This window comes from Cebus imitator, unplaced genomic scaffold (assembly GCF_001604975.1).
Source record: "Cebus imitator isolate Cc_AM_T3 unplaced genomic scaffold, Cebus_imitator-1.0 Scaffold400, whole genome shotgun sequence".
Lineage (NCBI taxonomy): Eukaryota > Metazoa > Chordata > Mammalia > Primates > Cebidae > Cebus > Cebus imitator.
In genome coordinates, this window is record NW_016107715.1 from 1221544 (window position 1) to 1246191 (window position 24648).

At 33.8% G+C, this 24648-nt stretch overlaps 1 protein-coding gene across 10 annotated transcripts in view; it reads left to right on the forward strand.

The window, feature by feature from the left end:
- NKAIN2 (sodium/potassium transporting ATPase interacting 2) overlaps window positions 1-24648 on the forward strand; it is a 1029496-nt gene that overhangs the window by 462512 nt on the left and 542336 nt on the right. For 5 of the 10 annotated variants that reach the window (XR_001819114.2, XR_001819115.2, XM_017508801.2 and 2 more), the window contains one exon: window positions 8322-8459. The exons of 1 other annotated variant lie outside the window; for it this stretch is intronic. Coding sequence is in view for 5 of the 9 variants with exons in the window: in XM_017508801.2 (XP_017364290.1) it covers window positions 8322-8459 (138 nt within the window). In the remaining 4 variants the exon portion in view is untranslated. Of the gene's footprint in view, window positions 1-8321; window positions 8460-17635; window positions 17696-24648 lie in introns of all 10 variants that reach the window. 4 more of the 10 variants (XR_005196898.1, XR_005196899.1, XM_037731456.1 and 1 more) reach the window with 1 other exon arrangement.

The window sequence follows — 24648 nt, forward strand, 5'->3', positions numbered from 1 at the left end:
TTATAGGGAAAATGGTAGATAATTCTTGGTCCTACTGAATTAAGATAAATTATTATTATTAAAAGATAAAATATTATTTTTAATAATACCTTACAATTTTATTTTCTTTCCATTGGTGAACACACACACACACACACACACATATACATCCTAGCAAGTATGTACACATATATACACATGCATTTGAGAAACTCCACTTATTCAAATGTAACTAAAACCCATTAAGTGAAGCTCTGTGTTTTGTCCTTTATCTTTGTCCCTATTTTACATGTATAATCATTGCAGACTCAACTTTAAGTTTATTCTCCTCATTTTATATATGTGAATCAGATCTCTTGGCAAGATAAAACAAAATTATATCTAGTATACCTCCTGCATATAATGTTTAAAAGCTGGCACATATGTTCTCATTGATCTTGTCCACTGTGAACAACACAGAGAATCTTAAGCGTAGAACATTATCAGTCATATTTGTAGAGTTTTGCTTTGTGATATTGTGATATTTTAGGCAATATTATAAAGAGCACAGCAGCTCAACAATATTATAAAGACCTAGAATATCTCTAAAGTCTTTACAGCTTTATTGAGCATTGGCTTAAAATTAGAAGGCAACATGGGCATCCTTTCTGACTCTGGAACAGACAGGCCCACAGCATGCTAAAGACTATAGTTTACTTAGGATTATCAAGCAGTTAAGCAATGGGAATAGAGATGAGCTCTAGTGTGGCAAGATCCAGTGAAGGGCAGAATAAACCTAGACATCAAGGTTAACACAAAATTAGCAGTTTTACCAAAGTGAGCAGATGACAAGGAAACAGAAATACTATACTGGGGAGTTGGGTGCAGGGGAAACCTGAGTCCAAGGCAAAATCACAAGACAAGCTTTTCCTGCTGAAGGAGCAAAATTTTATGTGAATCAAGGATGCACTACTCAAACTCTCTATATCCCATTTAATGTTGATTTAAGATCTTTATGGAGCAGGAAACAAAGAGTGGATGCTGCTGGAAACTAGAAATTGGCTATACTTGACTGAAATGTGAAAAACAAACAAAGGTTAGCAGCAACTTTTATTGACCAAAGTCTCACCAACACATGGCCATTCTGTATCAGGCTGGAAGTTTATCTAAACTTTCTTGGTACCTACGGATGAAATAAGACTTTGGACACAACCTGGAAATGGTTATGTCCATTTCAATTTCCACCTTGGATTTTCCCTAGCAGTATGTGTCTGTGTGTCGTGTGTATTGTGCATGTCAGTGTATGATGCTATTTACAGGCTAATTTTACTTGTTAGGTACGTTTTATTCCTCTGCAAACAACTGAAATGAAAATTATTTCTTTATTGATTCCTGGAATGGTTTTAACTTTTGACAGGTTTGTTATTTCCTTGAAATCTGATTTGTCAGTGCAAATGGCCTTTGGAGGGGAGCACTCTACTTGGCCTACCATTGAAATCTGAGTCTATCTTCTCACTTTCTTCAAAAACTTGAGAGTTGAAACACTCCAAAAGCTCAGATTCTTGAAGAGACCTGGAGAAACTTAAGGGAGAGAAGGCACAGAGAAGAGAACAGGGGCACCCATAGAAAAGTTTAATTTCCATTTATTATTTAGCACTAGAACAGAATTTGGTTGTGTGCAGCCTTTAATAACACACCTTTAAAAATAAAAAATAAAAAACCCTGTTTCATCATGATAGTTTCAAATACCCATTTATTTCCCTCAAAATGTACAAATAACTTTTATGTTATTTGTTTCAATTGCAGGTTAAGTTTTAAGGACATAATAATAATATTACAGTAATATATGGAAGAAAAATAAAGAAAATTAGTTATGAACAAAATGCAATACTTCAAGGAGACTAATTCCAGGTCTTACCAGTTGAGGAAAACTACATCTAAAAATATCATTTTGGCCTTTAAAAAAATATGTTCAATTACATGTAATTTTATTATTATTAAAGTTGAATAGCATTAGATGCCTAACCAGTACAAAAGCTTCACTTTTGCCATGCAGACATTTGAAGCAAACCTGTTTTAGACCAAATCCTCTCCTATGAAGAGTTAAAATTTAGTTTAACAAAGTATTAACGTAATTGGGCTCAGTTTTCTCATGTATATATTCAGGATTATGGAGTGACTCTCTTCCAGTTTGAAAAGTCAGTAAATTTATTTATCTTGAAGACATTTTACATTTTACAGATGCTTCTGATGAACATTTTTTGTCATGGAAAGTAAGATAATGTGTCCTTAATAGTACTTATCACAAAGGTTTTAAAAACTTTTTCAGCTTAAGCATACTCTACTATATCAACAATGACCATTAAAATTAACACTATGGTGCAAAAAAAGGGTAATCTTCATGTTTTCCAAATCATATTATAGCGTACACACGCACACACACACACACACACACACACACACACACAGAGCTCATACATACAGGTATTGATCGACATACAACCTATGCAACTTACGACCACTCGACTTTACAACCACAATCGCTAGCCACGACTGCTCCGCATCTGGCAGCGCAAACGTTGCCCAGCTGGGTGTAAGACAGTGCAGACCAGCTTCCGGCAGCACTACCATCTCCACAGACACCATTTCAACTGTTATCCCAGACTCAGTACGGCAATTTGTGTTTTGTGTCTTGGATATTTTTCATCAAACCCCTCCCAAGATGTCTACCAAGAGGAAATTGTCTTTGTCTACGCCTCAGCCTGCCAAGAAGGAAAGAAAGGCCATCGATCTCGACACGACAATGAAGGTAATTAAGCAGTACGAAGGAGGAAAGAAAGTGAATGTGATCGCACGTGATACAAAGTTATCACACTCGACTGTATCGGTGATTTTGAAAGATAAAGAAAGAATTCATGAAGCTGTGAAAGTTTCTGCACCCATGCGATCAACAGTTATAACAAAGCAATGAAGCGGGCCCATCCACGAAATGGAAAAATTGATGTATATTTGGATGGAAGATCAAATTCAAAAACGGACACCAATAAGTCTTTTTACTGTGCAGATGAAGGTGAGAAGTCTATTTCAGGCTCTGAAGGAGCATGCTGGAGAAGATTACAGTCAAGAATTTGTAGCAAGCACTGGCTGGTTCCAGAGATTCAAGAACAGATTCCAAATGCATAGTGTTCGAGTAGTGCAGATGAGGAAGGAGCAGGTAAATTTGTTGATAGTCTGGATGAATTAATTACAGATGAGGGATATCTAGCAGAACAGATTTTCAATGTTGATGAAACTGGATTATTTTGGAAACGGATGCCAGCACGCACTTACATTCACAAAGAGGCCAAAAGCATGTCAGGATTTAAAGCATTTAAGGATAGGCTAATTCTGCTGCTTGGTGGGAACATCGCAGGGTTTAAGCTGAAGCCATTCTTAATTTATCACTCAGACAACCTGCGTGCATTCAAGAATGTTAACAAGCACACATTGCCCGTCTACTTTTGTTCTCAACGTAAAGCATGGATGACACAAGGATTGTTTGAAGACTGGTTTATGAACTGTTTTATTCCTCAAGTTCGAGAATATTGTTTGGAGAAAGATATTCCTTTCAAGATTTTATTGCTACTCGATAATGTGCCTGGACACCCACCACATCTAGGCGATCTCCATCCAGATGTGAAATTTGTTTTTCTTCCGCCAAACACGACTCCACTCATCCAGGCTATGGGCCAAGGTTTGATTGCTACATTAAAGGCCGACTATCTCCAAACCACCTTCGCTCAAGCAATATCCGCTATAGATGCTGACTCAGAACTAACATTGCGAGATTTTTGGAAACACTACAACATTTTGATGTGTATCAAGAATATTGCTACCGCCTGGGAGGCTGTGACGACAAAGTGCATGAATGGCATCTGGAAAGATTGTGTTAAGCACTATGTTAATGATTTTGATGGATTTGACAGTGAACATGAAGTTGAAATGGTTCGGGGAAAATATAGTAAAACTCACTAAAGACCTTTCTTTGGAGTGTGAAATGGAAGATGTTGAAGAGTTGCTAGACAAAGAATCCAGAGAACTTACAAATGAGGAGCTAATCGAACCAGAAGAAGAAAGAGCGGTAGAAGAAGAAAGAAGAGAAGCAGAGAAAGAAGAGGAGGAGCCAGAAAGAAAGTTCACCACTAAGGGATTATCAGACGGTTTATCTTTACTGAATAAACTTCTTATACATTTCAAAGCAATGGACCCAAACATTGAACGATTTGCAAGGATTGAACAGATGACGCACGATGTGTATCATCCATATCGTGAAATTTATGAAGAAAAAAAGAAACATACAATTCAGACAAAGCTCACCATGTTTATGAAAAAACCAACTCCAGTAACCCCAACTGCTGCCTCAGATGACGACATCAACGATCCGCAGCCAAGCACCAGCGGCCAATAAAATGTTTTGTACATGTTTATATATTTTGATATGTTTTGCAATTGGGAAAATGTTTCCTATGGTATTTTTACACCTGCATTTTGTATTTTTGTATGCACCTGTATTTTGTAATTTTGTATGTTTTGCAAATATTAAACCAGTGGTACTGGTAATGTAGTATTTTACTTAAACCTGACGAATGTAAAAATAACAAACAAAATGGTGTAGAGACGATAAAAATGGCATAAAATGAACAAAGAAAATTATGATATATAACAATAATGAAAGAACATTATGATAAAATATGACTTAAAGATTTTTATAACATCATTTCACAGTACTGTACATATAACCTACTCAACTTACGACCAAATCGTGTTACAACCGGTCTGTCGGAACCAATCGTGGTTGTAAGTCGAGCACTACCTGTATATCCATCTCTATAATAAAAATAAAATAAAATAAAATTAAAATTAAATACAATTTTTGTCTTATGGTTTGAGGCCAGTGTAACTTTTATAACAGTGTCAGAAAACAAAAGAAAAAAAAATTGAAGTGAAGGTCAATTTATAGATACAAAAACCCCAAATAAAATTTTATTTTGTTTAAATTTTAAAAGTAAAATTTAATCCAAACTGAAAATGTGCTAAAAACAATATGCCATCCCAAGTAGAGATTTTACCAGGTATAAAAGGATAATGACAAAAGGAGATTGACTGAATAGTCTAATTCATCAATTCATTGTGTAAAAGAAAAAAATAATGTGAATACCTCAATAGATGCAGAGAGAGTAACTGATAAAGATTAGTCACTATTGATGTTACAAATAAAAACTTTATAAAGATAGTAATGGAACGGAAGAAAATTCTTAGTGGTAGCAAAGAATTGAGAGCAACCAAATCATGCATTTATAATGGTGTGCTCTGTGCCAGCCAAACACGAGGAACCAAAATGTATATACAGTAAAATAGACACACATGAAAGAGATGTACACCGTAAAACTTTTTATGTGAAAATAACACACAGATATCAAGAGCAGCAGTATATATTTTGCAAGGCCAAATGCATACATTTATATGTCAGATGATTATAAGAACCAAAAGTAAATACATTAAAAAGGGCCCCAAAATCAGATTAACACTGAGATGTGTTCAAAGAGGCAAAAACTAACCTAACCTAAACAAGAAAGGAACTTTGCCTCTACCAATGATGATGTAATGTCATGAACTGACAGGTATGATCAGAGAGATTCTCTACACTATTTCTAAATAAATAAAAAAGCAATAAAGTAGCATATATGCTATAACTAGCATGGCTTCTACGATACAACCAACAAAAACAGTTTTGTTTTCTTTTTGGACTAAGTGTGGATTAAATAGAAAAGGTAGGGACATGGCAAAGGGGCCAGGCACAGAAGCCTAAACTCCTGTTCTACTACTTACCACTTCTGTAACCTGAAGATAATCACTTAGCACACCGCGACTTAGATTCCTTAGTCTGCAAAATGGGACACTTCTGTTTACCTCCCTTAGTTTTGTGTAGAATCAATATAATAATACATGCCTGGAGAAGAGCATAAATCCCCAGCATACAGTAGATATTCTAACAAATATGTGTATTCTCCATCCCCATCATACAGGCCCCTCATAGTTAATAGTCTTCCTGTTGGAATTCTTAGGAAAGACTGCAACTACTCCTACACATTGTTCCTCTGCTTATGCTCACTGAACTTTTCAGAAAATCTTTCATTTTTCCGGCCTATCTCTAAATTGCAGAACCTATGATAATGCTAATCAAAAAGGAGAAGAAGGCAGAAATATTACATGCAAAGAATTACGCATTAACTTGTTCCATCTGCATAAACTTGTAAGGAAGAAACAATTGGTTCTGCCATAAAACGAACCTGATATATGTTGAAATAATTTTACTTCAGTTTTGCAGACTTAGTATTTTATCATTTCTGTATTTTTATAATTAACAATAGGACTGTAATTTTCTTTCATAATTGGTGAATGTATTGAGATATTTCCCACGCTTTGACTGACGTGTTCCATCTTCTATACTTTTGCCCTGCTGTGTCCCCACAGTTATGATGCTCCAAATTTATAGAATTTAGATGTTTCTTGTTGTTGGTTTACATTCCTGTTCACTATTTATTCATAAGATAAGGAGGAGAGGATTCTATGTAGAAAAGAACTTTTATATAGAAAATTAGCAATAGTGTTCTCAAAACAACTACTTAGTTTGTGGTACCATTTGGATTCTAACTTGGCATGTGTAATACTATCTAATGTCACAAACGCGTCCCATTTGTACAAAATGCTGACTATATGAGAAAGTTGAAGGAATGGTTCATCAGAAGACAGTTCAGGTTTATAAGGGTTAAGTGATATTCAAGCTCTATGACAGTCTGTGTTTATTAACCAGTAAGAATATTGCATTCCACTATTGAGACTCTGATGAGTATCATGGCTTCAGCATAGGGTAAAAGAAATCAAGATTCTTCTGTTTTTTTAATTACTTTGAAGATGCAGTGTGAATTAAGATTTGACCAAGCTGGACTGTGACTGCTACAACCTTTACACGGTGCTCAGTGTGCCTTAGAAAATAGAGGTGTTATGCAAACAGTTGTCATGAATTTATTTTCTCGTTCAACATCTGATGGGAAAACGTGCTACTCAGCTAAAGAAGTGCAGTGGGAATAATGATCATTCAAGACGTCTTCAAACTGCACTACAGATATTTAATTTAAAAAGCACATTGCCTGTTTTGAGAGTCAGTATTTCCTTCTGACAAGAAATATCATTAAAGCATAGTGATGTTAGGAACTTAGGGATTTTTAAATCCTCATTTTCCTTGAAAATCTGGCTGAATAAAATACTGAATCTTGGTATGGAGCATCAAGTCCTTTTACAATGTTTTTCTCTGAACACAGAGAGTTTATTATCATCCCCCCTGAGGGCAGGCATGAAGAATAAAGCTAACATTCTGATTTGCTTTGTTGGGTCTGATGATACTTGCTTTCTCCCCAGATTTCACTTTTGGATCTAAAGTGGTACTTCCAGACTACCTGCTAATCTCAGTTTGTTGTTATTTTTGGTTAGTTGGTTGGTTTTTTCTCCTCTCACTGCCTAGATTTTTATATGTCTTAATTATCATTGTAAGCACAGATGAAAGTAGTATAATTTATATGGACTTAAGTGTCTTGCTTTTATAACAGTGATGCTTAATTTTTGTTTTTGTTTTCCATTGTTCTAATTTTCTTTGGGGGCCCTTCTTTTGACTGGTAAATAGGTATGACAAAACATCATATTTGATCTATAATCCAACACTATTAGGACTAGAAGGACCCTTCATACATTGTCAAAGTCCTTCATTTACAAACAAGGACCAGGCACCCAGAGAAGGGAATGATTTACTTAGGCCACTGCAGCTACTTAGTGTCAGATCCACATCCAGAAATCTTTGTCTTGTTAAAGAGTTCTTGCTGCAACTCTTGATAAAGAGTTGTTTTTCCTCCACCTCAAGCTTCCTTTGTTCTAGTCTCAACTTATATAATAACGTGTGAAGAGATCTAGCAACAAAGTCTTTACGTAGACTTCCCGGATTTGCTGGTTGATGACTTCAAATGTTTGACAGTGCACATGGCAATGTAATTTATCCTGTGACTGCAAAGATGACATCCTGTGAATACTGCTTGATTCCTCCACAAAATTATTCCTGAAAGGCTTGTAGGTGTGTATAGATCCACAGCTTCCATAGTTTTCCTTTGAAATGTACCTGAAAATATCATTCTCACTGTTAAAGACACATGCCAGATATGATGACACAGTTATAATTGCTAATTATAATGTGATTAATAATTGTATCCTTTTTTCCTCTCACCACTGTGCTGTTGCTCACATTCTGATTTATCTATCCTGTTTTGCTCTTCTAGGTTTGTGTGCTGGAGAGGCAAATATTTGACTTCCTTGGATATCAGTGGGCACCCATCCTGGCAAATTTTGTACATATTATTATCGTCATTCTTGGTTTGTTTGGAACTATTCAATATAGACCTCGTTACATAACAGGAGTAAGTACCTTTTCTGCCTTTTTAAAATCTAATTGAACTAGAGAATGAAGTGCAAACTCCAAATGCCTTGAAAACTTATGCATGTACTCTATCTTAAACATGTGGATACTCTCTTTTAAGTACTGTGTTTATTTTCACAGTTTCAGGTTCCATCAACAGTAATTGAAAATGTCAGGTTTAATGCACTTGATAGCAGTGTAATCAGATTGAATTCTCATAATTCGTACTTTCGGCAAATACTCTCATAATTATAAGCCTAACTGTGTTTCTGTATTTCTAAATTATAAAATCATGCTCTCTGGTTTAACATATTTTAATGGGAATTTTTTTCTCATATTAAGTAATCATATTTTATATATTCAATGAAGAGTTTAAAATCAATACAAATAAACATACACTATTGATATGAAAATATTAACCCACATTAGGGCTAATATTTAGCATATGTGAAAGCCAGAATAATCTGGACAATTGTCTCTGTGTTCTCCATAATTCTCTTTTTGGCTCAGAGAAGGTATTTTGCATTTCCACTCAAGTTAAACTTACTTAACATAAAAGTGAAATCCAACTGTGTTGTAGTTACTATGGGAACCATAACTTGGGTTAGCTTTTGTATGTGCCTCAGATCTCAGCTACTGCTCTCCATTAATGTACATTTTTTTCTTTTTAGTTTCATCATTTTTTCTATATCTTCATTTTTGACAAAGGAAATGTCTATAGGCATTTATTTAAAATTGTAAAGCAGGTTTGTAGTAAAAGTACATATATAAGATAGTACAATGAAAGCTCTGCCTTGTTCAACACAAACCAGTGGCCCTTCTCAGGTTTTATGAAAGCATCCTCATAAAAGATGCATCCCCTATAGCCTGTTGTTTCTGTCATGTAGAACCAAGTAAAACTCATTGGTACAGAGCCAGGCAATGTGGTGGTGGCTGGAACCAAAGGAGCCGCTGTTGGGCTAAGGAAGAATCAGAAGCCCATAGTCCTCACCTCTAGGTGCATGCCCAGATCTCAGTGCATGTCACCTCGGAGGCTAGGTAGCCATCTACATCTTGTAAGAGTGGGAGGAGTCTGTTGCAGTGTGAAGTTTTTCAATACACAAGATATGACAGTATTGTGCATTTTCTTTTATAAATTGTAATTTGATCCAGTGTAGGGAGGATTGTACAGTGGTTGAGAGTGAGGCCTCTGATGTCATAATATCAGGACTGAAATCTTGGATCTGCCAAATTCTGTGTGACTATGGACAACTTCACCTTACCAATCTTCAGTTTTCTTATCATTAAAATCAAAGTAATCTTTACATTAACTCATAATGATTTAATTAATTGATAGCCATTATATGAAAAAAATTTAACTTAATTGTTAGCCATTATATGAAAAAAATTTAACTTACCTTTCTTCTTTTATTAGACTTTGAGGTTCCTTCATGGTTTTATTCTTATAAATAATGTTGCTTTGAATATCATTATATAAATATTTCATCTTTATTTCTGATAAAATTCTTGGGATAAAATCTAGATGTGAGCCAACATATTTGAACTATTTAAAAACTCAAAGGTTAATTTTGAGGAGTAAGGGTGATATTCTATGAAATGTCCTTAGCATCATGCTTGATGTTTTAAAAGCGCCCAATAAATATTAGCTATGATATTTTTGGTTTTATTATTATTTAAAAATAATACTAACTTGTGTAGCATAGAAATAGGCTGAAAGGAAATTTAAAATAGAGTAAGTTGCTCTAGATATTAGATTAACTATTTCTGTCTCTTTTAGTCTAAGATGCTACAATGCAAAAAAAAAAAAAAAAAGTGTAGGCTTTCTATGTATCAAATTATAATGGCATCCCTTTGAATAAAGACATACCACAGATCTTTCAATACTGGCCACTTTCTCTGGCATGGAATAAGAGTTATGATACCAAGGGAAAACACCTTTGAAATTGTTAGAAGTTTTGTTTATTGGACTGTTAGACACAACCTGAACTCTGCGAGGTTGGTTTTTTTGTTTGTTTGTTTGTTTTTTTCCATTTATTTTATTGCATTTTAGGTTTTGGGGTACATGTGAAGAACATGCAGAATTGTTGCATAGGTACACACGTGGCAGTGTGATTTGCTGCCTTCCTCCCCATCACCTACATCTGGCATTTCTCCCCTTGCTATCTCTCCCCAGCTCCCCACCCCCCACCGTCCCTCCCCTATTTCCCCCCAACTGACCGCAGTGTGTAGTGCTCCCCTTCCTGTGTCCATGTGTTCTCATTGTTCTTAACAATGAATCTCAGAGCGATATCCTTGATTTCATCTTGACCAGTAAATAGCGCTGTGAATTTGGGTTTTTCCTTAAGACAATGTCTTTGGAACTCTTTTGCCAGCTAGAGATGATGTAAATTATAAACTTCTTTTTTCCAACTCTGCAAGTCCTGGGTTGGAAATATAGCCTCTAAATTCTGCTTGAAAATCTTTCTTTAGCTCATCTCTCTCTTACAATATCATGCTGTCTGTGGCTAAAAGATGACAAATAGCACTGTCATCTTTTTTTGCTTGGAAATCCCTTTAACCAGGCCCACAAACTCATAGGCATATTTTCTATCTTTCCAGTTATTGAAGGCAACAGCTAAGATAATTGTTCTGGCAGTAAATTCCATGAGTCTTCTTTTCTCCAGCCCTCAGAAACAATTTCCTTTCTCCACTTCGAGTCTCCTTGCTGCCCTCCTGGCATCACTTGCCTCCTTATCTCAAAACCAATATTGTGTGTTTTAGATTTAAGTATTACTGACTTTCTGGTACCAATTTCTGTCCTGGATATCTATGTCTGTGTTAACTTCTGTGCAACAAACTACAATGGACCCTTGAACAATGTGAGGATTAAGGGCACCAAACCACCCACACAGTCAAAAATCTGCTTATAACTTTCAATTATTCAAAAACTTCAATAGCCTTCTGTTGATTGAAACCTTACTGATAAACAGTTAACTCATATTTAATATGTTATTTGTGTTATATACTGTATTCTTTCAATAATGTAAGCTAAAGGAAAGAAAAGGTTATTAAAGGAAATCATAAGGAAAATATATTTACTATTGATTAAATAGAAAAGGATCATTGTAAAGGTCTTCATCCTCTAACAATGTAACAATTATAATAAAAACCATAACTTTTATATTTGCCATATTTTCTGTGTAATATTTTTACATTATAAAATAATTTGTTATAAAAATAAGAAACCATTTCTTGGCTTCATGACTGAAGATTAACAGTTTTGCATATTCCCTTTGTGTATATACAAATGAAACATAACCGCGTATGCTATATATTCAAATATGTATTAATTTTAAATTGAACATTATATCAAATAATTTAAAAATTAATATGACTATTCCATTGTTTCTTTAACCATTTAATGTTATACATATGCTATTTTCATATTTTTCTATTATATTAAATAATCCCCTATAATAATTTCCATAAAAAATACTCTCATCTTTTTTTTGTGAATCATTTCTTAGGAGAAATACCTGGGTATAATCAAATAATATGAACAAATTTAAGGCTTTTAGTATATAATTTACAATAACCTATTCAAAATTATTTTACTGAATTATCCTTCTACTAGTGTATAGCTGAGTCAATTTCACTGTACTCTTGCTAACATTGTGTATTTTCTGTTTTCACAGTTGCTAATTTGATAGAAGAAGAAAGTGTCACTTTCATTTTTAATTGCATTTCTAACCTTAGTGAGTTAGAATTTTTCATATGTTCATTACCCTTTTTTTTTTTTTATTTTCCTTTTGGGGAATTGTCTTTTTCTTTTTTCTGAGATGGAGCTTTGCTCTTCTTGCCCAGGCTGGAGTTGCAATGGTGCCATCTCGGCTCATTGCAACCTCTACCTCCTGGGTTCAAGCTATTCACCTGCCTTAGCCTCCCAAGTAGCTGGGACTCTATGGGACTATAGGCAGGTGCCACCATGCCCAGCTCATTTTTCTATTTTTTTTTTTTAGTAGAGATGGGGTTTCACCATGTTGGCCAGGCTGATCTTGAATTCCTGACCTTGTGATCCTCCCAGCTTGGTCTCCCAAAGTATTAGAATTACAAACCTGAGCCATGGCTCCCAAACAGGGAATTGTCTTTGGTGTTCATTGCTAATTTTTTGCCCTGAAGCCTTAGTGTTTATCTTAATATACGTAGATCATTTGGTAAAGACATTTACCTTTAAAACATCATAAAGTTTCCTTTTGATATTTTTTATGTTTATCTTATTAAAGTTAACTCTCTCCATTTGTGAAATTTTCCACTGCTTTTAAAATTATGAAATTCAAATAACATTTTGAAAAAGATATGTCTTCATTATCCTTAGGTCTAATTGTAATTTTACTAAAACAAAAAGACAAGTTTTCTGACATTGATTCTGAGGACATTTGCTATATTTGAAGAGTTTCAAATTATTGATGGGACATTTTATTTTATTTAATTGGTCTTCCCTTCCCCACAAAAAAGTATGTGGACTTTCTCTCAAACATTGAGATTCTAGCAACAAATAAATAAGAGTATTGATTTTTGTTTTCTTCATTCATCTTCTTTTTCATAGTAGCAAAGAAAAAAATTAAAAGTTTAAAACAGATGATTGGAACAAGAACTCATTAGTACCATAGAGTGTCTCTGACACTTCGCAGAATATAATATGCTGAAGGAAAATGAAATAGATGATTTCTGGTCCAAGCAAAGGAAACCTGAACCCAGAATTCATAGAAATAATCTATCTTGTATAATTCTCAACCACATCAAATCCCAGAAAATAATTTGTATATAAATATATACAATGGCTCCCAGGAAAGCATTATTTTACATCATAAATAGAATTATATAATACATTATCATTTGGGGAAGTAGAATGTGATTTGGGATATCCAGTGTTTATTAGTTAATGACAAAATAATGTTAAGGACCTGCACTGTCACTAAGGAGCTGCTTTAGGTTGTCTAAAATAAACTGAGGAATATGTAGGTTCCTATCCATTAAAGCCACAGCAACTTTCTCAGCGATATTGCCAAAAAAAAAAAATGTTGCCCTGTAACATGCCAAAAAAAATTATTTTTCCTCCCTCCCTCACTTTCTTTCTTTCTTCTTTCCTTTCTTCCAAACTCAGTCTCCAAACTGGAAAAGTTTCAAAATAGCTAAAACTCTTACTCAAATTTAAAGAGGATAGTATACTAAAATCAGTAATATTTATAAGAATTGTATTTCTTTGTTCTTACCAATTCTCCTGTATATCTGTCTTTCTCGGCAAATTCTATAACTCTCACATTAACTTGACACACTTTTGTTCAAACTCATAATGAAAGGACATAGAGTTAGGAGGCAGACACAGGTTCTCCTGACAACCAGTCTCTCCTTGTAACCACCACACTGAACTGCCTCTTGGGGCACAGTTCAGAGACCCAAATCTACCTGATAAATGAACAAGGGTGGTGTTAAGTTGTGAGCAAAGTTAAAATTCATTACGGCAATTCGCCATTTCTAGAGGATTTAGATTTTAAGTTGTGATCTACCTCTCCCATATCAAGGATTATGTTTTCAGTGCCTTAGTTAATGGGGAAATAACCTCATTTCTCAAGAGGTTATTACAGAAAAGTCTTAGTGATGGATATTTTACTCATGTGGGAAAACAAAAACATAAACTATTTTTAATCTCTAAAAACAATGAATTAGGATGGTATGTTGTTGTTCTATATCGTTCAGCTTTTTGATGGTGATTATATGCATATATAAACATTAATCTATACAATATAAATAATATCTAATATCTATTATAATTTTATATTATATAAGGACAAATGATCTATTTGTACATTTGCTGTTTATAAAGAGTTTCAAATAATTGATGGGAGAATTTATTTCTATGTAATTGAATAAAATACTGAAAACATATAGGAAATACAAAAGGCCTAGGAAACACCAATATAGACATACATACATACATATTATTGTGTCTAATGATGAATCTCTCTGACATCAAATTAGACTACAATAATTATAAAATCAAATGAAGAAGTAGTATTGGGATTGGTTTCCTGTTTTGTTACTGATAAAACAAGAAATTAAAATTATGTGGCTAAAGCTGATTTGATGAAGTAAGTCTATAATGGTTAGAAAGAGAAGCCAATATACATGAATCTTCATTTCTTATGTTGTAAGAATAGTAAACTCTAAGATTGTCATAATAACTTTGCTTACTCTTCCAAAATAATAAAGTAAATATTTCTTTTAGTCCATATTTTAAAGTTTTGAATGGTATGTTCTGATTAATGCTCAGCACTGAATTTCTGTTCACCAATTTAAGCTACTCTATTTTTTAATACAATTTTTTTAAAAATGTGATACATATGGTTGTTGGTGGCTGTTGATTTCTAAATTGACATACATCCTCCTGTCCCCTATTAAGCAAGGTCAGCTTCAGACAAAGTGTCACCTGCTTTGACTTCCTTAACTTTGCTTTTTCTAGAGCTAACATGGTGAAGAAAATGAGCCTCATGACATCTTAGACAAAGCATGGGGCCACAGGGTGAGTGGAGCACCAAAGACAAAGACAAGATTCACTTTGTAAAAAGATTACCATACGGCAACTTAAGAAATCTGTAGACACCTTAGTGGTTCTGTTAAAGCAAAGAATTGTGTACTCAATTTGCATGGGGGAGAAAACCTCTAAATTTCTAGAATTGACTAGAAATTATGGCTGATGATTGCCATGATTTGATTTTTAATTGTTTATGGAGCTCAGGTCTCTGTAGAGACTGTCACCAACAGCAATAAAGGGGGAGCACTATGTCCATTTTTTAAGTCATATGCTTTTCTTTTTTTCTTCGTATAAAATTTTTTGTTTTATTAAAAATATTGGTTTATTAAAATTAAAATATTGGTTTTAATTTTATTTATTTCATTATGCTTTAAGTTCTGGGGTAAATGTGCAGAATGTGTGGGCTGGGTATATAATCAAAGGATTATAAAACATTCAACTATTCATATGTATGTTTACTGCGGCACTGTTCACAATAGCAAAGACTTGGAACCAACCCAAATGCCCATCAAAAATAGACTGGATAAAGAAAACGTTGCACATATACACCATGGAATACTATGCAGCCATAAAAATGGATGAGTTCATGTCCTCTACAGGGACATGGATGAAGCTGGAAACCATCTTTGTCAGCAAATTGACACAAGAACAGAAAAGTAAACACTGCATGTTCTCACTCATAAGTGGATGTTGAACAATGAGAACACATAGACACAGGGAGGGGAACATTACACACCAGGGCCTGTTCGGGGTGGTGGCTAGGGGAGGGATAGCAGGGGGTGGGGTGATTGGAGAGGGCTAACATTAGGAGAAATACCTAATGTAGATGACAGGGGGTTGGATGCAGCAAACCACTATGGCATGTATATACCTATGCTTTTCTAAAACTAATAATGTTACCTCCCTAAAAATTTTTACACTTCTACAAGTCATTTCTAAGTAGTCATTAATCTATGTTCAAGTAGTTGTTTTGCCACTTTTATTCAATTTTTCCAGGAGAAAAAAAAAATCTGAAAGAAAACTGATTGTAGCTAAAGCATTAACAAATGCATGCTTTCTGTGTTCCGGACAGAAAATCAATGTAGATTAGAGATGAAGAGACTTGAGATAGTAGTAAATTAACAATACTTCTAATGACTTAGAGTAGTTGTGAAAATCAGTCTTTTCCCATAAGCCTGGAAGGGAGGGGCAATAAAAAAACATCATTACAAGTTTAATGGATTTAGCCTGTAGTCCTAAAATAAATGTAATAATGCAACATTGTAAATGCAATTTATTCTCAAAAGAATGCGTTCCCTTGGGGAAATGTGGGCCATTTATTCTATAAGAAGATACTTTGTGCTCTCATTTTGGTGTTAGGCTATGACTAAAGATTTATAGGATGTGGTACACATAAATAATTACATTTGACAGTCTAGATTCACTTTTTTAAATCATCTAATAAGCTTTTTAAAATGAATTTTGAAGGAAAGATATGTTGGATATGTATAAGTATCAGTTTCTTTTTCTAAAATAAAATATCAGATTAATTTATGTAGGTTTTTTTAAATCAAAAAGAAAAATTGGGCTTGTAATAAAAGTTCTTTTCCATACTCTTATCCAGCTGTTCAGAATGTCTTTATAGTTCTTCTGGGGTTACCTCAGAAGTGTGTGTGTGTGCATGTGCGTGTGTGTGTGTTGCTAATTGTTGATTTTCAGCTTTAGACGATATCTAATAATAACCTGCCCCAAATCGTTTGGTCTAATTTATTTTTGAATTATACATTGTTTTTACAGGTTTTCTTTCCCCTCTGAAGTTTCTCATTGCCTTTTTTTTCTTGTAAGAAGCAAAAGAGGCCTTGCTTAAGTGTATCCTAAATACGTTTTTAATTCATATGCATTCTATTGTTTGATATTCATTCTGTTTTAATTTTTGAAACCCATTGCTTTACCATTTGCATTTAAAACAATTTTTTATATTTGACCATATAAATATGAAAAATACTATCTGTAGCTTTTTGTTTTTAATGCTATGCTCTTCTCTGGAGATTTCTCTTAGTACTCTGTCATTTTGCTCCTATGTAAACTGTTTGTTCTCTAGCCTTATTATACATCCATCTCTCCCATCTTCTGAATTTGATTCATGCTTTCTTAAATTCCATCTGTTTTCTGTTTGATATTCTTCAAATAACCTCCTGAAAAAGCATGTTTGGGAGATAAACTTTCTGAGTTTTATCTGTCTCATGACAAAGAATGACTTCATTCTACCTTTACAATTTGGCCAGGTGCAGAATTCAGGGTTGAAAATCATTTTTATCTGAGAATACTGAAGTAATTATCTGCAATCTAAGAAGCAGTGTTACTGATGGGCAGTCTGATATTAATCTGTAAATAACTTTAAAAGAAGTGCTTGAGATATTAATTTTATTCTTGTTGTCTTGGCATTTGAAAATGGCATGTCTAAATGTGAACCTATTTAAAAATTGTGTAGTCTTTTTTTTTTTTAATTTAAACACTTATAGACGACTTTGTTGTGGCTCAGAAAATCATGCTCCAATGTATGACAATTTTGAAGTAAAGGAGTAGCCTCAGGGTCTCTCTGACCTTCCTCCATCCTCTGTCTCTAGATCCTCTCTTTCCCAAAGCACCAGGAGGCCCTTTCTCTGAAGTTCACTTATTTTACTGAGGTAAGTTCTTCCAAATGAAATGCAATTGTCTTGAAATCCCTCCCTAGGAATTTCATCAAACAACCAGGGAAGATTAATCACTGCAGAGAAGATTAAATGTCATCCCCACACCCTGACAGTCTATCACTTATTCTTCTGGAGGCTGCTTTTATTACCTGAGAAGCTTTATCTGCATAATAAGACAACCTTTGTGCATCCTGTGGTTCCTCCTTTTTTCCCCTCCCTTAACTTGTTATCACCTCCCCTAAAAGCCCCTATTCCTTTATGCTATAAAAACTTCAACCATCTGGCTCCTCCTTTGAGCTTTATATTTTGTGTGAGTCCCATGAGCTTAAATGATGTGTATGCCTTTTCTCCTGTTTATCTATTGTCAGCTTATTTCAACAGACTCTGTTGTCAAAACTTCATAGGGAAAGTTTGAACCTCCCTACACCTTCAGTTCTGGACTTTGCCTGTATCATTTGATGATTCTCTATGCTTTTCAACATTTGCCTTTGCTATGCTATCCCCAAGTAATTTCATTTAACAGTTATTTTATGTTATAGTTTTAAATGTATTTATGAAACATCTCCTTGTTTTCCCCAGAGAAATAAATGGCTGACTGGTCCTAAAAGTGTTAGAGGATTATTGCTGTTTTCCAGGCCACTTTTCACACTGTCCTTTGGTCATATGTTTCTTACCCAAATCTCCAGAGTATACAAAAATCTTCCTAGCCTTCCAGCTTTTTTGTGTCTCTTTCTCCTGCATGCATATTATCGATTGCCAGTTGCTCCCTTCTGCTTATTAATCAATATCGATTTCTTGGTCTTCCTCTTCAGGCAATTGGTTGAAATCTCTTTGTTTCTAATGTTTTACTACTAATAGTTTTAGGACTGTACTTGTCATATGCTCAGTTTACCTTTTGGAACCAAAAGTGTAACGATAACTATTGCATCTCATTAAGTATGTTTTACTTTGGTGTGATATCATTTTTATCAATGAGAGCTGAGCAGATGACATTGTTATACAAGATATGGCTTTAAAAAGCCATTAACTATTTGCCTGTTATACAATATGCACCATGCTATGGGTGTACCATCCGAAGAAATCTTCCAGAGGTTTACATTTTAGCAGACGAGGAAGCAAATATTTAATCAATGAATGCAACACTTTTCATATGGACTGTGCTAGAAGTAGTATGTAGAGAATAAATCAAAGTTCTCAGATACTCAGAACAAGTTAGGCATGTCAACTGGGACTGGGGAATCGCGGAGGGAGGGCAGGATGATTCAAGAGGTGCTTTATTGAAAACATGACCCATAAGCTGTGATTTAGAGTATCAGCAGTAGTAAATACATCACTAGAAAGACAGGAAGGGGGAAATTCCAGGCAGAAGCAGACAAAGCTAACAACAAAAGCAAAAAGCACTAAAGTGTTAAAAATATAGTTGTATTTTTATTAATTTATATTAGAGTGTCATGGTTGTTACACAGGGGCTGGTTGAAATATAAGACTAAATATGTAGGCAGGAACCAGACTGGGAAAAATCTGCTTAACCATGCTAAATTAGTTATATGGGGCATTATTAGAAAATTGAAGGGTTTTACGTAGGGAATTGTCCTGAGCTGCTGGCATCCTAGAGGGAAGGAGAGATGTAAAGACATATGTTTACTGATATTTTTGAGAAGAGACAGGCTAATGGTGAAGCCATGCACCAAGGCAAGGATTAAAACAAGGGGAACTATTGAGGAAAATGTTCAAAAGTTGTTTTAGACTCGTCAGTTTTTTGTTAGTCATATAGGTGTGACCAAATAGGCCTGTGTCCTAATCCTTTATGGACAGTTTCCTAATGACTTGATACTACTTTTAGATAAAAATAGCAAATATTTTCTTATGTATAGATGACATGGTTTTGTCATCATATGCTATAACTGTCTTTGCTGAGTGTCTTTATTAGATACCTGGTATGTTAAGTAATTAGTACCAAAACTGTAATAATACCTTTCAATTTTTCTAAAATGACAGTCCATGTTTGGGGGAAAGCCTCCAACATTTCACTAGCCTATGTTTAGTGACTTTATACACAGAATTATCTAATATAATTATTTAGATGTGCATTTTGCAACCTATTTATTTTATAAAGTAGAATAGGCAGAGTTATGGCATTCTGATTTTTTATGACTAAAGAAGAAATTTGAGTATGTATACCTAAGACAATTCTCTGGTTTAAAATCAATTGCAGCAAACTTTTATGTTGGTAGAATTTGTGGGAAATTGATTGTCCTTGGTTGGCAAGTCAAAACCCAGTATTTTCTCTAAAAAGTATCATGATCCTGGTATTGCACTTCATTAGCCTGTCTATGTGGAAATGGGTTTTTTTTGTTATTGTTTGTTTGTTTTTGTTTTTTGTTTTTTGTTTTTTGTTTTAATAAATCACAAGTCTTATCTGACTCCTCATGCCTGGTGTCATTCCAAACACCAGCTAACTGTCCACTAAAGCCCATGGGCCTCCATATAACCAGTATGAGAGACTATCTGCCTTCACAGCAATTTTTTATTTGTTGAGACCAAGCTCTGTGGCCCAGGTTGGAGTGCAGTGGTATGATCTCAGCTCACTCAATCTCTGCCGGTTGATTAGCTGGGATTACAATCATGCACCATCATGCTTTGCTAATTTTTGTATTTTTAGTAGGGACAGGGTTTCACCATATTGGCCAGGCTGGTCTGAAACTCCTGATCTCAAGTGATCCACCCTCCTGGGTCTCCCAAAATGTTGGGATTACAGGCATGAGCCACTGCACCCGGCCTTGTAGCACTTTTTGGTAAATATCAAAATTACTGCCACTTGATGTGACCGGAAAGGGATCCAGATGCAGACCCCAAGAGAGAGTTCTTGGATTTCATGCAAGAAAGACATCAGGGTGACTCCATAGAATAAAGTCAAAGCAAGGTTATTAAGAAAGTAGAGGGATAAAGAATGGCTACTCCATAGACGGAGCAACTCCGAGGGCTACTGGTTGCCCATATTTATGGTTATTTCTTGATTATATGCTAAGCAAAGGGAGAATTATTCATGCTTCCCCTTTTTAGACCATATAGGGTAACTTCCTAACATTGCCAAGGCATTTGAAAACTGTCATGCCACTGGTGGGAGTGTAGCAGTGAGAACGACCAGAGGTCATTCTTGGTATTGGTGAGTTTTAGCAAGCTTCTTCGCTATAACCTGTCTTATTAGCAAAGTCGTTATGACCTGTATATTGTACTGACCTCCTGTCTCATCCTGTGACTTAGAATGCCTACCCATCTGGGAATGCAGCCCCGTAGGTAGCTTCAGCATCATTTTACCCAGCTCCTGTTCAAAATGGAATTGCTGTGGTTCAAAGGCCTTTTACATTGATACTTACCAAAAGTTCAATTAAGAAAAGAAACACTTATGATGCCTATTTATTTATTATGAAGATTTAGTTGAAAGTATTGCTTTAAATAGATGCACAAGAAAACAACCTACCTTTTGTCTCAATCCTGAGACTAGTGATACTTTCCTTGTGCATTAGGTTGCTCTATGTTGTGGTCTAGGTCAATTTACGCATTAGTTGCTAGTCATCTTAAAACTGAATTTGTGACTTGCCAAGTTTTTTCAAAACAAACATAATAGGTTTGTTTTTTGGCAAAAAATAATACCCTCTTATTTTACCATACAAATATTTATTTTGTGTTTACTGTGTGTTAAGTACTTTTCCAGGCATTGTGGATTCAGCATTGAAAAGACAGAAGTCTAAGCTCTTACGGGAAGACAGATAATACATAGGCAATAAATGTTTAACCATCATCATCATCTTTCATTATCAGAGGATGATGCAAAAATATAAGTGATACATATACACACATTAAAAAATCCTTGTATCTTACACATAGCAAGATCTCTATCTGAAATGTTTTTCTAGCATTACACTAAAGCAACAGCAACTAATAAAACGGCAATTTCCAGTAAATAACCCAGAAAAACTGAAGACAAGAGCATTTAGATACAGAGAAAAAAATTGAGAAAAGTATAAAATGAAAATGAAAACATATTAAAAATCCTTTTAATCACAGATAATTGCATTATCATTTTAAAAAATATAAATATACACATACTTTTTTTATTTTTTAAAACTAGTATTATACATTGCTATTTTGTGACCTGTTTTTTCGCTTATCATGAACTTCTATTTAATTTAAAATTGCCAGACAACTCTTTTAGCATGTGAAATCAATTTAAAAACCTGTGAAATGTCCACATCTTTGCCCATTTTGTAACTTATCTTTTATTTGTTGGTTTGTATTTATAGATAGCAATCTGTTTTGATATTATAGAAATTAGCCTGTTACCATTAAATTTGTGTCAAAAATGTATCCAGATTTATCTAATATGTTTTTATTTTTGGAAAAAAATACAAAATTTTGGCCAAAATAATACTTTAATTTTTTAACTTTAGAGTATTATTAAAGTTTTTAACACTTTAATAACTTTAATAATACTTTAATATTTATAGTTTCTGAGTTTTCTGTCAGATGTATAATATATACCCATCCTAAGTTATATATGTAATTTTGTACATTTTCTAAGATATTTGATATTTAATATTTTACTGTAAACTTTTAGCTCCTCTGAAATGTATTTTAGCATTTCATATTAAATAGGGCACCAAAACTATTTTCTTTCATATAGATAATCATTGGTGCCGTCATTTATTATTCGAAATAATTGGGATATCTTGTTTGTTATGCATACTAACATTTTTTTCTCAAATTTCTGTTCTATTCTGCTGATTTATTTGTATCATTATGATAGTGTTATAGTATGTTCTGATGGATAGTAAAACAAGTCTGCTCATTAATTTATTTGTTCATATATTCCTTGTTCTTCTACAGGATTGATTCTTTAATGTTAATCTAAAAATCACTGTATTCAATATAAAACGAGACAAAATCAGTTGGGATGACAAGTGAAACTGTTTTTTACAAAAATAAATGAAACAAATACTTTGTGAGGTTTGGGCTTTCTGTTCAAGAAGATGCTATGTCATTCCATTTATTTTCTCAATTTAGTTAAATCTTCAAGAAAACGTTTTTGACTTTTTAAAATAAATTTTGTTTTTTTATGAAATTTGTTTTTACATAATTTATAGGTTTTATAACAATTATGAACAAAATATTTTCCAAGTGTTTATTATTAAAATGAATATGTTGATTTGGCATATTTATCATGTCCAAGTTTTCTTATTAATATCATAAATTTTATCTAGCATTTCTTGGTTTTTATAGATCATATCTTTAAAGAGAAAGTTTATCAGTTAATATTATTTATTTTCTTGTTGCATTCATAAGCCTTTCCAAGAAAAAAGTTCAACATAAATAGCAATAGCAAAAATCTCAGTCAAGTTCCTGAATTTAAATGAAAAGCCTTTTTAGCCCTTTGCTCTTTGCTGTGTTATTGCTATTAGTATTCAGTAAATGCTCTTTACTATATGCAAGTAGTTTCTTTCAATTATTAAGAATGGCTAATAACATATTATTCCAGATCTTTGAACTTATATACTAATATCTCTTAAAACTTTTTGAATGTATTGAATTAGATTAATAAGTGTTCTGATACTCATTAAACTTTCCATAACTAGGCTATACCTTGTTTTTAATATGTTATTCTTTTCTTTGATTGCTATATTTGACTTTAACTATTTTTAATTACTTTTTTGCATCTTTATTAAAAAACGAAATTTTTAGCTTTTATAATATTTTGAAAATTATGCAGCCTTCAGAAAACAAATTGGGAAAACTTTCTTCTGTGGTATAGAATAATTCAAATAGGATTGGAACCATAAATGTTCTTAGAACTTGTCTATGAAACCATCTAGTCCTGATACTTCCATGAATGGTAGCTATCTAATTATCTTTCCAATCTTTTCTACTATAACTTATCTTTTCAAGTTTTCCACTTCTTGCATGATTTTCATGATGTAAATTTTGACAGAGCATATATTTTCTAGAGCACTTGTTTCATGTTATTGCCATAGTTTTATTTCATATTCTATTTTTCTTTTTAGAATTTCCTTGATATCACTGGGTTGGCTTTTTGTTTGTTTGTTTTTTGTTTTTTGTTTTTTGTTTTTGCATGCCCTTTCCTTCACTCATTTTATGTATTAATGTCTCTTAAGAGAAAAGCGACAACAGGTAATATCAAAACATCTCATTTCTGCTTTTTTCTGTTTTCTCTCCTTCTAAGGTAATGGTAAGAGGCAAGCAGGTGCCACTTCCAGGATATTTGCTAGTTTTTATAGCAACGAGTGAAGCAAATTGATAAAGTGCATCAGTGAAATTTTTAGAGTTTCTTAGTATAATGTGTTAGTCTTTTTTATGTTGGTCTAGCATAATACCTGAGATTGGATGATTTGTTTATTTATTTATTTTAAAAATGGTTTATTTTAGCTCAACTTACTGGGGGCTAGGAAGTCCATGATAGGGTAGCTGTATCTGGTCAGCTTCTGGTGAGAACCGAGTTCTGTGTCATAACTTGACGGAGAAGTTGAAGGGGAACTGGGAACATATAAGAGGGGCAAAATAGGAGGGGCAGCCTCACTTTATAACACTAGTAACTCATGCAGTCCCAGAGAGTGAGAACTTTTTTATTTCCTTGAGAATTAACGCAGTTCCACTAGAGCACCATTGATCCCTTTCAATAACCTAATCACCTCTTATAGGCCCAACCTACCAATACCCAGTCATAGCATTTGGTCTGTTTTTCAAATAATAATTATAAACAATTATTTTTAAAGGTTTTGACTGTGAAAGGATTTCAGCTTCATGCTATTTAAGTCTGAAATTGATTAAAGACTTTCATTGACCACACCAGCCAAATTGACACTACATGAAGAAAGCCTTCACAAGTTGTAATTACTACAAAACCCCTTTTGTATAATATTTTCTATACTGTT